This window comes from Pygocentrus nattereri, chromosome 6 (genome assembly GCF_015220715.1).
Source record: "Pygocentrus nattereri isolate fPygNat1 chromosome 6, fPygNat1.pri, whole genome shotgun sequence".
Taxonomy (NCBI): Eukaryota; Metazoa; Chordata; class Actinopteri; order Characiformes; family Serrasalmidae; genus Pygocentrus; species Pygocentrus nattereri.
In genome coordinates, this window is record NC_051216.1 from 37643175 (window position 1) to 37661384 (window position 18210).

Consider the following 18210-nt stretch of genomic DNA (forward strand, 5'->3'; position numbering starts at 1 on the left):
ACCAGCATATGGTCTCACAAGGGGTCTGAGGATCTCATCTCGGTACCTAATGGCAGGCTACCTCTGGCGAGCACATAGAGGGCTGTGCGGCCCTCCAAAGAAATGCCACCCCACACCGTTACTGACCCACTGCCAAACCGGTCATGCTGAAGGATGTTGCAGGCAGCAGATCGCTCTCCACAGTGTCTCCAAACTCTGTCACATCTGTCACATGTGCTCAGTGTGAACCTGCTTTCATCTGTGAAGAGCACAGGACGCCAGTGGTGAATTTGCCAATCCTGGTGTTCTCTGGCAAACGCCAAGCGTCATGCATGGTGTTGGGCTGTGAGCACAACCCCCATCTGTGGACATCGGGCCCTCATACCATCCTCATGGAGTCGGTTTCTAACCATTTGTGCAGACACATGCACATTTGTGGCCTGCTGAAGGTCATTTTGCAGGGCTCTGGCAGTGCTCCTCCTGTTCCTCCATGCACAGATGTCAATGTCAATGTCAATTTATTTATAGAGCACATTTTACACAATGTTAGTTGACCAAAGTGCTGCACAATTACAAACCTTAAACACAGTACTAGTAAAAACAATTTAAAATAGATAAAACAAATTACATAAAAGCCATGGAATAGTAAAGAGCTTTAAGACTAGATTTAAAACGTGACAGAGTGGGTGCCAATCGAATCTGTAGTGGCAGCTCATTCCACAGTTTCGGGGCAGCCACAGCAAACGCTCGGTCCCCCCTCTGTTTCAGCCTCGACTTGGGGACCACCAGCCGAAGCTGATCGGCAGATCTTAGGGCCCGTGCCGGAACATAAATCACAAGCAATTCAGCCAAATAACTAAGAGCTAAGCCATGCAGATACACTACACACTTATACACTAAAGGCAAAAGTTTATATTGTATTCTTAAAACAACTGGGAGCCAATGGAGTGAAGCCAGTACCAGAGTAATATGTTCTTTCCAGGATGTACGTGTTAAAAGCCTCGCTGCAGCATTTTGCACCAACTGTAGCTTAGCGACCAAAGAATGACCAGCACCAATGTATAGTGAATTACAATAATCGAGCCTTGTGGAAATAAATGCATAAATTACTATCTCAAAGTCTGAGAAAGATAAAGCTTAACTTTGGATAGCTGTCTGAGTTGGTAAAAACTGGACTTAACTGGACTTTTTCCTGCTTGTCAAATTTAAAACCCTCATCAAATATAACATCCAGAGGTCTGAATAAAAGTCTGCCTGTCTGATAGATAAGACTGGAACCACTTTAAAGCAAGGCCTTTAATACCAGCGGAACTCTCCAAACGTTCAACAAGGATATTATGGTCAATTGTATCGAAGGCAGCTGTTAAATCTAAAAGAATAAAAATAGCACAGTCACCCAAGTCTGTAATCATTAGCAAATCATTAAAAATTTTCAAAAGGGCTGTTTCTGTGCTGTGGAGTGCTCTAAAGCCAGATTGGAAAATCTCATAGATTTGGTTTCTGTCTAGGTAAGGTTTCAGCGGTAAGAATAAAACTTTCTCTAAAATTTTTGACATAAAAGGAAGTTTGGAAATAGGCCTGTAATTAGAGAGCACAGACGGATCCAAACTAGGCTTTTTGATGATTTGATGGATCAATGCCTTTTTCAAATAGGTGGGAACTGTTGCCGTGCTTAGTCTACTATTAATGATGGCTACGACCTCAGGCCCTATAGTGTCAAAGACTTCCTTAAAAAAAATCGAGAATCCAAAGCATCTAAAAGGCAGGAACTCGTTTTCAATTGCCCAATAATTCCTTTCAATTCCAAGAAGGTGACAGGCTCAAACTGCTCAAAGACAGTAGGACAAGTCACTAAGATAGGGGGAGCAAAGGAGGTACATTTAATAGCCGATCTTAAGTTTGTGATTTTCTTAGTGAAGAACTGTGAAAATGTTTCACAAATGTTTCCAGAGGATTTGAGGTATGCAGGGTTTTTAATGTTCAGAGCAGAATCTATGGTCTTAAACAGTGCATGAGGTTTATGGCTGTTCTTTTTGACAATGGTGGAAAAATGAGACTTTTTCAGCTTTCACTGTCTTTTGGTACTTAAACCAGCTTTCCTTAAGTACTTCAAAGGATACCTGTGGCTTATCCTTTTTCCATTTCCGTTCTTCTTTTCTACATTCTTGCCTGACCACACGAGTAGTGGTGTTGAGCCATGGCTCGATTTTAGGCTTAAAAGGAATTAATTTAAACGGAGCTATAGAGTCTAACAGATTACTACAGGTAGACTGGAAGGCTGCCAGTAGGTTATTGGTATCACAGCATTCAAAAGGTACATTACAAGTCTCTACAGTATTAAAAGCAACAATAAAACGTTCAGCAGTATTCGTATTTAACATACGAGTGTACCGACCCCTTATAGCGGGAGCAACAGCACTAACCCAGGATGTTTCAAACATGATAGGATTATGATCTGAGAACACGGCATCATGCAGTTCAAGATTGTCAACAGGGACACCAAAAGATAAGACGAGATCAAGAGGATGCCGCTGTTCATGAGTAGGGCCCCTTACTGACTGTACAAGATTAAAAGAGTCCACCAGATCCAGGAATTCTTTAGCCAAAGGCTTATCCGGACAACACACGTGAATATTAAAATCTCCCATAATTAAAACCCTGTCATGCTTGAGCATAAAATCCGTCAGAAAGTCAGTAAAGTCATTTATAAAATCCTTGTTGTATTTCGGGGGGCGATAAATTATGGCGCAGGCAATTGAGTGGGAACACTCCAGTTCAAACAGCAGCATTTCAAAGCTACAGTAGGACAGTGCTGACAACTTTCTACAGCTGAGATTGTCTCTAAAAATACTTGCTACGCCATCCCCGCTTCCAGTGCATGAAAAAATTAACAGTCTGCAGGCAGTAAGTCACTAAAAACACTCACCAGCATTGGTCCAAGTCTCGGTTACACACATCAAATCCAGCGTATTTGTGGTAAAAAAGTCATTAAGAATGAAGGTCTTGTTACTGACAGATCTGGCATTTACGAGGGCTATCCTTGTGGGAGTCGGGGTCAGAGGGACAGCCGCCCGGTGTACACAGCCCAGGGGGCGAAGATTTTGCAGGTTCACCCCTCTCCCACGACGCCGGGGGGAAAAAACAACAGGAATCCGTTCCACTTCCTTGGAGTCCACAAGGGATCTGAGCCAGACAAACGCAGGTCTAGGGAAGTACCAGTTAGATGTTGAGTGGTGCGTAAACTCGGAGTCCGTTCCCACATTATGTGACCGGGATCCAGGGTTAGCTGCTACATGCACTTTTAATTTCACCAGCAGACCCGCACGTTTTCCTCGCTGTCTAAACCGACTCCTCCGCGGGAAAAGGCCTGGTTCCCGCCGCAGGTGAGCAGGTATGCTTGCTAAAAAGGGAGGACGCGGAAAGCTCCAGTTATGGTCTCCTTGCCCACGATTTCCAGCTACAGATCTAATATCCAATAAGGATTGGCGATCATAAACTAAAAGTGAGTTAATAGACTCAGTTACTAATGATAAAAACAGAAAAACCGCCAACCAAACTAAGAGCAACAGACGGCACGCCATGAACACCGGCGCCATCTTGGTGTAGCTTAGCCTCCCTTGAACTTGGGGTTGGTGGGGGTAGGAGGTAGTGGTCCTGCTGCTGGGTTGTTGCCCTCCTACGACCTCCTCCATGTCTCCTGGTGTACTGGCCTGTCTCCTGGTAGCACCTCCAGCCTCTGGACACTATGCTGACAGACACAGCAAACCTTCTTGCCACAGTTCGCATTGATGTGCCATCCTGGATGAGCTGCACTACCTGCCACTTGTGTGGGTTGTAGAGTCTGTCTCATGCTACCATGAGTGTGAAAGCACCACCAACATTCAAAAGTGACCAAAACATCAGCCAGAAAGCATAGGTACTGAGAAGTGGTCTGTGGTCCCCACCTGCAGAACCACACCTTTACTGAGTGTGTCTTGCTAATTGCCAATAATTTCCACCTGTTGTCTATTCCATTTGCACAACAGCATGTGAAATTGATTGTCAATCAGTGTTGATTCCTAAGTGGACAGTTCGATTTCACAGAAGTTTGATTTACTTGGAGTTATATTGTGTTGTTTAAGTGTTCCCTTTATTTTTTTGAGCAGTGTATATATGCTCCAGCACACCAGGGAGATAAGATTTATTTTAAATTTTCCTGACAAATTCCAATTAGCTGAGAAATGGTTTGATATTATTAATTTATGTCTGGTTTTATTGTTTTACCTTTACAAAAACAGGTTATTTGTCAAAGTTATCGATTAATAGTTTGCTGCTAGTCCATTATACCATTCTCATCACATTAGATCAGCATTACTGTTTTCAATATATGGCTTTTTGGTAACTCCATTTGAACCTCCCTACCTAACACTGACACAGCAATGCCATAATACTATGTCATAGTGTTGCTGTTGTGAAAACACTTGTGTTTCCAGTTTTTGAACAGACCTTGAATAAAATGGTCTAAATGGTCCATTACAACATTTTCTCCTACTCCTATAATCAGCTGTGATGATATGCTGTCATATTATGTTCAGTAATGTAAGAATGTCATATCATTACCAGTGATGGTCTTAACAGACTGGGAGGGCCTCCTAAGATGCTAGTGCCCAGGGGCCTTGCAAAACCACAATCTGTCCCTGCTGCCATGGCATGTTTATGGTTTTGTTTGCACAGACTCTTAACTATTTAATCATAGATATTGTGTCACCTACCTCACAATGCATCTTAGTTGCTCTCAAGGCTTTTTCCTCTTGCTCTAAGGATTTTTATTTTATTGGTGATTTTCTATGAAGCTGCTTTGTGACTGTGTAACGTGGAGCAAGGAGGCAGATGCATACGCTGAGATAAGTGACTTTTATTGAGGGCAAATCCAAGGTTATGGTCATGACAGTCCAGGTTCATAAAGCCAACACAGATCGAATTAGGGACAGACATCGAAATACTCACAAAACACAAACCCAAATACTTCCAACAGAATATACAATCAAACATATCAAACAGACATACATGCAAACAAAGACCTGCAAACAGACAGGGGAAAACACAGGGCTTAAATACAAGAGGGTAAATGAGGGACAGGCAGAAAGACAGGTGGACACAATCAGGGGCGGAGTCATGAAACAAGGGGGCAGGACTGAAAACCAAAACAAAGAAGCACATGGACAGGACTGGGAGGGGCCAGTCATGACAGATTGTTGTAAAAAGCACTATATAAACCTTAGCTGTGTCCAAAACTGTGCCCTATTTACTATATAGTGCACTATTTTGGGGTTCTTTCATTTTGTAGTGGAGTCCAGAAGATCTATTCAAACAATCCCACAATGCACCGCAAGATGTAATGTACAACTGATATACCCTAGGCAATAGGGGTTGCCCATAATGCTCTGTGCTGTTTGGCTTGAAGATTTAACTTCTCTGAGTAGGATTAATGAGCGCATCCATAATGGCAGCGTCTCCATGGCCCTCTCTTTAGACCTGTTACAGATGTATGTAAACTCTTTTCATGTGTGCAGTCTGATTCAGCAACTGTAGTGGTCCGGCTGCGGGATATTTATAGTACTTACATCACAGTAATGAGCAAACCCATATGAAGTAGTCTCCCAAGGCCTTTACTACCCTCACCAATTCTGTTCTCTAAAAAAGTGTTATACATTGTGATGCTGACCGTATTACAGAAAATTTCAGTCTTTTGTCTTATTGAGTTTTCATTAATGCTTGCTACATCTGTGCCTTGTCATGGAGGAAGGGCTTCTTAGGTGTCTAGGGATCTTCAGAGCTAGGCTGGCTTAAGAAGTATGCCCCTGGTAGGGTCACCTAAGGCAGACAGATCCAAAATCTCCTATGACCAAGAAACACAATATATTGTGTACCCTGCCCCTAAGAGGATTACAGGGACTTACCCCTGAAGCCAGATCTGAGGGCAGTGTTTCTCAGTGAATGCCTGTTGGCTGGGCAGCCCACGTAACCCAGCTGGTCTTAGCCTGGGGCCCTTGTGGGCCCACCACCCACAAAGTTCAGCTTGGGAGATCGGTGCAGTACCTGATAGGCAGTGGGAGACAGCAAAGAGGTCCTTGGCAGCATGGACCCCTGTGGCAGAAACTGGCTCTTGGCACGTGGAGCATAAAAGACTGTTGGTCAGACCTGGTAGACCCAAAATAATGGTGAGGGTGTGCTGGCAATGACTGTTGGAGGCCCCTGTTCGGGATGATTTTAATTCCCACCTCTGGGAGAACTTGTCTCATATCCCAGAGGAGGTAAAGTACATGGAGTCAGAGTGAACCCTGTTAAAAACATCTGTTGAGGAAGTCGCCAGGTGTAGCTGTGGCTAGAGGTTTGTTGGTGCTTGTCAGGGTGGCAACCCAAGAACCCCATGGTGGACACCAGTGGTGAGGGAGGCTGTCAAGCTGGACTGGTTGACTGGAGGACTCCCAAATAAGCAGATAGGCACTGGGCAAAAAAGACAGCAGCAGTAACAGAAGCAACATGGGAGGAAATGTTTAAGGCTCTGGATGCTGTGGGGTTGTCATGACTAACATGCTTCTGCAGTGTTGCGTGGACCTCAGGAACAGTACACTTGGACTGGCTCACTGAAGCGGTGGTCCCTGTTTTTAAGAAAGGTAAAAAAAAGTGACTCCAGCTGATAGTCAGACCTCAGCATGAGGAGGAACAATGTAGTTTCCATTTTGCCCTGGAACAATGGACCAGTTTTCACCCTTGTGCAGATTGATGAGGGGGCATGGGAGTTTGCCAACCCAGTCTACATGTGTTTTGTGCACTTGGAGAAGGCTTACAATTGTGTTACAATATTCTGTGGGAGGTCCTCCAGGAGTATGGGGTACTGGGTCCACTACTTTAGGCCATTAGGTCTCTATATGACTGGATTGAAAGCTGTGTCCATATACTTGATGTTAGATCAAGCTTGTTCAGTGTGGGTGTTGGACTTGGCCAAGGTTGTGCCTTGTCTTCACTCCTCATCATGATATTCATGGACACGGTGTCAAGGCATATCCGAGGTCAGGAAGGCATTATGTATGCATTATGCCTCACCTATGGTTATGAGCTTTGGGTAATAAAATTGAAGAATGAGATCGCGGAGACAAGTGGTGGAAATGAGCTTTCTTTGCAGGGTGGTGAGCTACATTGTACTTGACTGAAAGGTACAGCTCCTACTCCTCCACATTGAGAGAAGCCAGCTAAGGTGGTTAGCATGCATTTTTGCAATATAAGTAAAGGTAATATTACTTTTCCAGTTACAGAGAACAACGGTGCCTAAAATGAATAGAAACAGGCAATTAAAATATAATTTAGGAGACTGTTGGATTTTATCCTAAAGTTAGGACAGTACGTAGGAATTTTTGTCTAGCTATGAAGTTTGGGGAATCACACCGGACAGGGCATTTGACTTGACTAAATGTTAATGTCATGTAACAGGGTACTTCAAGTAAAGTGTTTCCATTTTTTCTGTGATTATTATTTACCCTGTATTGGGTGAATCAAGGGAAGTTCCTGCAGCTCTGCTTGTAAATCTTTTACATTATTGAAGTCCTTTTAATGATTTTTTTTTTTACAGTTTGTTACAGGCACCTCGAGTATTCCCTATGAAGGCTTTGCCTCTCTCAGGGGGAGCAATGGCCCGCGTCGGTTCTGCGTTGAGAAGTGGGGCAAAGTCACTTCCCTTCCAAGGTTACAGTTATCACTTCTCTTGTCATGGCATCTTATAATGTTAGAGTCTCTTTGTTCAAACATGTCTTTTAATTAACTATGCTTTATGTTTTAGAGAATAAAAAAATAGAAAAAAGAAGTAGCATCAGACAAGCTTAAATGTGGCGTCTGTATGCTACTGCAAGCCATGAAGTATTTAAACAACAAATCATATAAAAATATAGGCATCAGATAGGGAATTTTTCACCCAACTTTGTTCATCTTTACGTATTACCGTCACATGCACAGGCTCAAAAAGAAAGTCCTGCTCGATTGAACTCTTTGAATTCTCATTCAATCATCAGAGTCATCCACTCAGGGAAGGGGGTCTAAAACAACACACACTACAAAAAATTCTTCTGTACGCAGTGTGCAGTTACACATTTCTAGCAGAGAAGTCTACAGATACCCAAATATTACTGGCACGTGGTTAGGATGTTATGTTGAAGGAATAGTTTGATGAGAAACAACATTTAAATGATTCCCCTTTGAGCCAAAAGTAGTGGATCAGCCAAAACATGCTACTTTAGCTTTGACTTGAAAGTAGTAGCATCCAGAAGCCCAAATTAACAATTTTGGCCCGTAAAAGCCATATTGCAGCTCTAAATGAAAATTACATCACATCTTCCACAGGGAGTACACTTCAATATGGTTTTATGACAATTTTAAGTAGACTTTTAATTTGCTGAGTTTGACATATTGGAAATAAAAATGTAACATTTAAAATTGTCTTCATTTTATGTTTTATGTTTTTACCCCCTGTACGATAAACAGCAAATAAACAGTAATTGTGCGTTAGAATATGTATAAGTGTGGTATCTATAGACAATGTTTTAACTCATTTTCACATAGAAAATGAACAAAAACATGGCGTTTGAGCCAAACTTTTACACATCACTCTTTGCCTTTTGTTACCATTATAAAACTGCTATGAAAGTAAAAGGACAGTTGGGATAAAACTCTGTTAGCGCACATTACAAACAAAGTGCTTCTTTTAAATCTCATGCTGTTTTCTTCAACACTCTCTATGTCCTAGCTATTTTTCAAATTAGTAACCTATAAAACAATTTTCTCGTATGTTTTGTTGTCTGTATGTGTCAACAGGGCTCATACCTGTTTTAACCGTTTGGATCTCCCTCCGTACCACTCCTTCTCCATGCTTTATGAGAAGATGCTCACCGCTGTGGAGGAAACTAGCACCTTTGGCCTGGAGTGAGGCTTACTTAGAACTCTCCTTCACTTTCTGGCACAGCCTGGACCTCCACCAAGTCTTTTTAGTCCATTCTGTATCCCCAACCCTCATCACCACTCTTAATATGGCCTTGGTTCTTGGAGACTTTTCTCCTTTCCTCTCAAACTAGGACTATGTGATTTTACTGAAGCTTCTGCTTGAGAGCTCCTAGAGGACTCAAGGCTGAGCCCTGTTCGTTGTTCTGTAGACAGACACAAACACACTGAATGCATTAGATATATAAGCTGGAACTTTCTTTTCCTCTCACATTCACGCAGACAAACAATAGATACACAAAATACCCCTTTCCATATGACCACATATACACAGTCTTCTTCACCCAACCTTATCCATGCTCCACCCACTAACGCTACAGGTCTTTCATAGCAACTACTGCAACTTTGGAAAAAGTTACAGAACATAAGCCAAAATCCCATTTAGTCTAATGAGAAACTGTACCATACGACTCATTATTGAGTTTTTCCATCGTTTTTGTGTTCAGGATATTTTGAGTGAAATTATGGCTCGATGATGTTGCAGAGGAATGAGTGTGAATATTGGGTAGGTCAGTATCCTCTGGCTCCAAATTGGATTGTGGATCTGCTGGCTCAAACATATATAGCTGTACAGTTCAATAAAACTCCTAGATGGGATGAATTCTTGTGTTTGTGTCAGGTGAAGTGCTGCTAGCTGCTTAATTTCAATCCAATGTCTCTGCCCAACCTAGTGAGATATCAGATACACAAACGTTAGTGTAAGGCTTTCGGTTTGACAGCTTTTTGGTCAAATTTTCTCATTCCACCTTAGGTGGTGCAGCTGTTACATTCTGGTGATTATGAAGCTGAAGAGGCTGCGCCTTTTTTGTGAATCCTGCTTTTTTCACAACTTTGATACCTAATTTTTATTAACTTGGCGATTTTTTTTGGCGATCATTCAAATTTGGCTGCGTGATTGATAACACATTTTTCTGTGTTGTGACAAACTGTAAACACATTTATTTCTGCTCCTCATAGACATTAAGAATCGCTACATAATGCTGAGTTTTCTGTTTAAAATTCAAATCTGACAATGTGGCCTGTTGTGGCTGTAACTGGCTTTGGGCCAGTAACTAATCATATTGAAATTTATCATTTAAATAAATGCCAATATTACATACAATTCTCTTTTATCATCAAACATCAAATAAGCAAAAGTCACTCACCACCTTTTTCTAAAGGCATTGTTAACAAATAACAAATAAACAAACATTACTCAGTGCTGCCCTCTGAAGGTATGAGAATATATGTATCTGTATAAATTATTAAGTAATAACAGAAACTTACATTAATTTTTATCTGGTAGCAGGTGTTGGTGAAACATAGTGGATAAAACCTTTGCCCTCGATGCAGCAGATAAGTTTGATTCCCTGACTAGGCATCAACACCCATGACACTGCCTGACTCCTAATATTGTCTTTTGTACTTTCCAGTGCAACTTTTTTAGTGTAGCTATGTGACCATTCACACACAAACAATGTAAATGATTTAAAAGCTCTAAATGTTGGTATTTAAACAAGCTAGTGTTGTGTGCTACAGTTTCTTGAATGGGAGAATACAGTAGTTGCTATCAAAGACTACATACATAGTTAGAGAATGGACAGGTTAGTTCCTCTGCTGAAGGAAGACAAACCCAGGAATGCACAGAATTAAGTAATGGATGGATGCACACTCATCACTTTATACAGGGTTGAATGTTTTTATGAAGAGTCATTTAGTGCAGATCTAACTGTACCTACTGGTTCTTCACTTTTGTGGATCATCTCATAGATCTTCTGTCTATGGGGCATATTGACTGTTTCTCAACCACAGAGAGAGAAGCTGATGCATTCAAGAAGTCAACATTCAGCTATGTTAGAGTGGAACCCAACCACTGTAGTTCATGCAGCATGTTCTCAAACCAAGGGTTCAAATGTTGAGTCCTGCTTTTAGGGATGATCTATTCAGATGGACTAGAACTAGGGGGCATTATATCTTTAAGCTTTCTTATAGCTTAATACTGAAGCTGCATGTTTACTGTAGCTGCTGCGAAAATGATGAGATTAGACCCCTTAATCCAGCGATGTAAAGGTTACCTCTCTAACCTCCATTTTTTAACATCAGGTCTGTCGTGTCCACAATGATACCAATTATAAAAACTGTAATAGTCCATGATTTATGGTTCAAAATGGAACAGAGTCTCCATAAAGGCCATTATGGTGATGTTCAAAGGGGTCATTTTGCAAACCCAGGGTGTTTAAACTTACTTATTTCTAAGCAGGAACCCAAGCAGATATTAAGGTTTTGAGTTTTAAGTTGAGAATTGGGTTAGAGTAATTGGTGGGTTCAAGGTTAGGGAATCACTGAAGGGAAATTATACAGATTTTTCAAAATCTATGGATAATTCAGTGGCTAAGAAAGCTGAACAAAGTGCTGGTAAAGGGACCAGAGGTTGTAATGTCTGTAACAGAAATATAGCCATTTTACTACCCAGTTTTTATTTGCTATGGTGTAAATATGTATTCTTTTGGGACCATTTTGCCTTACAACACCTTGCATGTACTGCTCCTCTGTGAATCACCTTTAATAACACACTTTAGCCCACACCTTCTCAAAATTATCATAAAACAATGTCTTGATCATGAGGTAGCATTTAATAACATAACATAGTAACTTTCTGTGAGTATGCTTTTAGAGGTGGGTATGTGGTTCCTGTCACCACCACTGTGAACAATTCTGACTCACTAGGTTTATCTAGTAAGGAGTATTTCACACCACACCACTCTGAAGGACTTCTCAACCATTTGATTAGACAGAAATATAGAAAGGTCAATGGGATTCCCCTTGAATATCTAGCTGTATGCAAATGATAAAAGGTAACGGGTGTGAATCTCTGATTTCATAAATTGATTTGGCCATGATTTTTTAGGAAGCTGTTCAATGAATCATAAAATTCCACATTTTGTTATAATTTGTTTTGATTGTTAGTACAATTCAAAATTATTTTTAAAACAAATGCTGAATGTACAAATGCAACTGACAAAAGCATTATACATTTTTGGGCTTGAAAATAGCCCAAGGTTTATATATTTGGCTAATAAAGAGCACACACTTCATTCAATATTGGTATAATAGTTTAAAATCCATTATACAACAATTTCATAATTGATGCAGAGTTGATCCATTGATTTATTTTTACACTAAAATCTTCTACAAAGCAAAGTGTTGCTAAACACTGGCCTGTGTGGGAGAAGAACAATATTTCACAAAAGCTCCAGTGACAAAAGATGTTTCTCCATTTGTATTTTACCTAACAGAGAAATAATAGGGGAGGTGAAGGAAACCAGTAGTTTTTGTCACGCACAGGAATTAGGCAGCAGAAGCAGTTTAAAAACTGTTGCCTTAGATTTCCTCCAGGTGGTCAAAGATAAATAATGCAGCACTACTTTTATAGCTGAAATAACTCAAAAATATTCAAGATGTGAGGTGGGTAGAGCAGCTTAAAGAGCCCAAATCATGGAAAAAAGAATTTCCCTTGCTTTTTTATAAGGAATTTGAAGCAGTATATAAACATAAGTTTGCAAACATGTATTAAAGTTTCAAAACGTACCATTCACTCACAAGTCCATACAGTCTATATATGTAGAAACTATACTGTAAAAACAGCTTGTTTTGAATTCATTGTTTTTGACATTACAAGAACCAGGTCATTTTCCATATATCCACCTATTCAGCCTACAGCAGTTTAACTCCATCCATTCAGCCTAAAAAGCATTTTTAAATCATCATGGAAGGATACACGCAGGGTGTTGTGAGGCAAAATAGTCCCCAAGGAAAACTTACTATTTCAGATTTTCTACTATTTTACCATCATCAACATTCCATATAAAAGCTAAGAAGACACATGTAGGTTCACTGGGGGTTTGGATAGTAAATAAAATACCTACATTTGTAGTGTAGACTGCCCTGCGATGGACTGGCGGCCTGTCCAGGGTGTATCCTGCCTTCTGCCCGAAGACTGCTGGGATAGGCTCCAGCATCCCCCCGCGACCCTGACGGAGAAGCGGCTTAGAAAATGGATGGATGGATGGATGGATGGATGTAGTGTAGACATACTGACCCCTGTTTCCCATCACTACCACTGTATATTAGTGTCTACAGTGAACCATTTCACACCACTCTCAATGAAATTCACTTTTAAGTGTGTTCAATTGGATAAGTGGAAGTAGCTACTACACCCTGCCCCCCCCAAACCCCCCTTCGCATAATATACACTGTATTAATCTGATAGAGGTACACAGAACAAAGCATAACTTACAGATTATAATGATTCATATTATGTCAAGCCATGTCAATATACCAGCTCACCAGTCAGCTAGAAATACTTGCACATCTTGATCCCATCAATGACATCATCCTGGAACTCTATGCTGAGTTGTATCATTTTGGACTCAGTGGACCCAATGCTGAAAAAATGGCAAAAAAAAAAAACTAGATAACTTTTTGCTACTACTTTTTCAAAACTGGTTTGCAGAAATGCTGAAGTGTATCTACTGTGGTAATCCATCCACCTGCACACACAAACACACACAGTTCTGATTTGGTAACAAAATAGATTTGAATGTTTTTATTTGTCCCAAAAATAGCAGTGCTCTTTTTTCTCTGTATAGATTGATCTGTGGTTAACTAATGCATGCAGGGTCTTTAATGCAGTACCTGAGTTCGACCCTTAGGTGTCATAGCTTGATATTGCATGCTGGAGTTAGTGAACCACCACCAATCCAGATTAGCTTTAACTTGCATGATGGGTTGCTGTTAACAACAGAGGGGATTAAAGAAAACAAAAACAAGACAACAACAAAAAAGATGTATTCACTTTCAACAATCTGTGTTGAGATTGAAAGACTGTAATAGAAGGCTGATAGAGCTAGCACTGTACTAGCAGTTGGTCAGTCTAAAAGCATGCATGTGGTCCACAATCATGCCCATATTTGTATATAGTTGTACTATATGGATGCCTGTCATGTTCTATGTTTAAATTATATTTTGCACTGAATGTACCAAAGGTTTGGGGGCTAGAATAGTCTCTTTCTGTCTCTGTGTCCACCTTCATATGTTTTTAGTGGCACAGTCTCATGTGCCTTTGCCTCTTGGGCACATTCAGCCATGGCTTTGTACTGCAAAATTTCCTACTGTAAGTTGCAGATTGGTCTCCATTCACCACATCTGTTCTGTGAATGCTGTCTGTCTTTACACAATGCTCACTACTCAAGCTGAATCCCAGAAGGCCCCCTATGCACTATGTAGACTTCTGCACCCAAACAGCGCAATAAATATCTAATGGCAAAGAATTTTGGTATTGAGGCAAAAGCTACAGGATTCCCTATTAAACATTAAGTGCACTATTTGGGTTTAGAAGCCATACCACGAGTGTATGTGTTCAAATAAGTATCCAATTATTTTGTTAATTAGTGAAAATAAGATAGCAAACATTCTCTTTTTCATGTTAATGCACAATTTCTGTTTATTTGCTGAGTATAACATATTGGAAAAACAAAATATAACTCATGCTGCAACTTTTGCATAGGCCACATTTTATGTTTTTACCTCAATATGTTACATTCAGTAAATAATCAGTAATTATGCAATACATTGTACAGAAGTGTGTTCTGGGTACAAGATATGTTAAATTATTTTCACTTAGAAATTTAAAAACAATGTGAAACTTTTAAAAACAAGGCACAACTTTTGCACTTCACTGTATGCACCATTTCTGAAATGTGCAAAAGCACAGAGTAAAACTGTATTTGGACCAGTATATAACCCAAAGAGATATAACACAGTTGTGTGCAAAAGATTGGGGTCAAATTCCATGTTGTTGATTTTCTAAGTGTATGGCACATATTATATTTGACATTTTTACAATATGCGATATGTTACTTATGTATTTGTTATATATATATATATATATATATATATATATATATATATATAGATGTGGAGTGAAAAAGTGTTTGCACTCTTCCTGATTTCTTATTCTTTTGCATGTTTGTCACACTTAAATGTTTCAGATCAAATTTACATATTAGACAATGATAACACAAGTAAACACAAAATGCAATTTATAAATGAAGGTCTTTATTATTAAGGGAAAGATAAATCCAAACCTAAAGGGCCCTGTGTGAAAAAGCGATTGCCCCTAAACTTAATAACTGGTTGGTCCACCCTTAGCAGGAATCAAGCATTGAATAACATTGAATAACTGCAATCAAGCATTTATGATAACTGGCAATGAGTCTTTTACAGCACTGTGGAGGAATTTTGGCCCACTCATCTTTTTGTTATAATTCAGCCACATTGGAGGGTTTCTGAGCATGAACCGCCTTTTTAAGTTTATGCCACAGCATCTCAATTGGATTCAGGTCAGGACTTTGACTAAGTCACTCCAAAGTCTTAAATTTGTTTTTCTTAAGCCAGACTTGCTGGTGTGTTTTGGATCATTGTCCTGCAGAACCCAAGTGCTGGGTGGGTGTTGTGTGGCTGAATTACAACAATTCTGCAAAGATGAGTGGGCCAAAATTCCCCCACAGCGCTGTAAAAGACTCATTGCCAGTTATCATTAACACTTGATTGCAGTTGTTGCTACTAAGGGTGGCCCAACCAGTTATTAAGTTTAGGGGGCAATCACTTTTTCACACAGGGCCCTGTAGGTTTGGATTTCTTTTTCCCTTAATAATAAAGACCTTCATTTATAAACTGCATTTTTTGTTATCTTTGTCTAATATTTAAATTTGTTTGGTGATCTGAAACATTTAAGTGTAACAAACATGCAAAAGAACAAGAAATCAGGAATGGGGTGAACACTTTTTCACACCACTGAGTGTATATATACACCGGCCACTTTATTAGGTACCCATTCAGTTGCTCGTTAACACAAATGGCTAATCAGCCAATCATAGGGCTGCAACTGATTGCATTTAGGCACGTAGAGGTGGTCAAGACAACTTGCTGAAGTGCAAACCGAGAGCATCAGAAAGGGGAAGAAAGGTGATTTAAGTGACTTTGAACATGGCTTGGTTGTTGGTACCAGACAAGCTGGTCTGAGTATTTCAGAAACTGCTGATCTACTGGGATTTTCACATAACCATCTCTAGGGTTTACAGAGAATGGTCAGAAAAAGAAAAAATATTCAGTGAGCAGCAGTTGTGTGCGCGAAAATGCCTTGTTGATGTGAGAGGTCAGAGGAGAATGGGCAAACTGAGATGATAGAAAGGCAACAGTAACTCAAATAACCAACGAAAATCTCTGAGAAATGTTTCCAACACCTTGTTGAAAGTATGCCATGAAGAATTAAGGCAGTTCTGAAGGCAAAAGGGGGTCCAACCTTTTACTAGAAAAGTAATAAAGTGGCCTGTGTGTGTGTATGTGTGTGTGTATGTATGTATGTATGTATGTATGTATGTATGTGTGTGTGTGTGTGTGTGTGTGTGTGTGTGTGTGTATGTATATACTGTTCAGAAATTAAGGGAACACTTAAACAACACAATATAACTCCAAGTAAATCAAACTTCTGTGAAATCAATTTCACAGCTGTTGTGCAAACGGAATAGACAACAGGTGGAAATTGCAATTAGCAATACACACTCAATAAAGGAGTGGTTCTGCAGGTGGGGACCACTTCTCAGTGCCTATGCTTTCTGGCGGATGTTTTGCCCATTTTTGAATGTTGGTGGTGCTTTCACACTCGTGGTAGCATGAGACAGACTCTACAACCCACACAAGTGGCTCAGGTAGTGCAGCTCATCCAGGATGGCACATCAATGTGAGCTATGGCAAGAAGGTTTGCTGTGTCTGTCAGCGTAGTGTCCAGAGGCTGGAGGCGCTACCAGGAGACAGGCCAGTACACCAGGAGATGTGGAGGAGGCCGTAGGAGGGCAACAATCCAGCAGTAGGGCCGCTTCCTCTGCCTTTGTGCAAGGAGGTACAGGAGGAGCACTGCCAGAGCCCTGCAAAATGACCTCCAGCAGGCCACAAATGTGCATGTGTCTGCACAAACGGTTAGAAACTGACTCCATGAGGATGGTATGAAGGCCCGACGTCCACAGATAGGGGTTGTGCTCACAGCCCAACACCGTGCAGGACACTTGGCATTTGCCAGAGAACACCAGGATTGGCAAATTTGCCACTGGCGCCCTGTGCTCCTTACAGATGAAAGCAAGTTCACACTGAGCACGTGTGACAGACGTGACTGAGACAGAGTCTGGAGACGCCGTGGAGAGCGATCTGCTGCCTTCAACATCCTTCAGCATGACCAGTTTGGCAGTGGGTCAGTAATGGTGTGGGGTATTACATCAAAGGGCATTACATCAAAGTTGGATCAGCCTGTAGTGTGTTTTTCCACTTTAATTCTGTGTGTGACTCCAAATCCAGGCCTCCATTGGTTAATAACTTTGATTTATATTGATTTTTGTGTGATTTTGTTGTCGGCACATTCACCTTTGTACAGAACAAAGTATTCAATGAGAATATTTCATTCATTCAGATCTAGGATGTGTTATTTGAGTGTTCCCTTTATTTTTTTTGAGGGGTGTGTGTGTATATATTATATACAGGGTGGGCCATTTTTATATATATATATATATATATACACCCAAATAAAATGGGACTGGTTGGTGATATTAACTTCCTGTTTGTGGCACATTAGTATATGGGAGGGGGAAAACTTTTCAAGATGGGTAGTGACCATGGTGGCCATTTTGAAGTTGGCCAAGAGGGTCATGTGACACATCACGCTTATTGAGAATTTCACAAGAAATGGCCCACGATGACCAATCCACTTTGGAAGCTGGCACGTTCCCTGAGTTTTTCCAGCAAGATGGTACACCACCACATTATGGGTGTCAGGTCTGAGCATTCCTAGATGAACAGTTTCCTGGAAAGTGGATTGGTCGTTGTGGGCCAGTTGAATGGCCCCAAAGGTCTCCTGATCTGACCCCCTTAGACTTTTATCTTCGGGGTCATCTGAAGGCAATTGTCTATGCTGTGAAGATACGAGATGTGCAGCACCTGAAACTACGGATACTGGAAACCTGTGCTAGCATTTCTTCTGCGGTGTTGCTATCAGTGTGTGAAGAGTGGGAGAAGAGGGTTGCATTGACAATCCAACACAATGGGCAGCACTTTGAACACATTTTATAAGTGGTCAGAAACTTGTAAATAACTCATCACAGAAAAAAGTTACATTAA

At 40.7% G+C, this 18210-nt stretch overlaps 1 protein-coding gene across 2 annotated transcripts in view; it reads left to right on the top strand.

The window, feature by feature from the left end:
- The window catches only part of hecw2a (HECT, C2 and WW domain containing E3 ubiquitin protein ligase 2a), a 91286-nt gene extending 78341 nt beyond the window's left edge, over positions 1 to 12945 (top strand). For both annotated transcript variants that reach the window (XM_017695100.2, XM_017695099.2), the window contains 2 exons: positions 7589 to 7701; positions 8824 to 12945. In XM_017695100.2, the coding sequence (XP_017550589.1) occupies positions 7589 to 7701; positions 8824 to 8935 (225 nt within the window). In that variant the 3' untranslated portion in view covers positions 8936 to 12945. The remainder of the gene's footprint in view (positions 1 to 7588; positions 7702 to 8823) is intronic.
- Positions 12946 to 18210: the final 5265 nt, after the last annotated feature.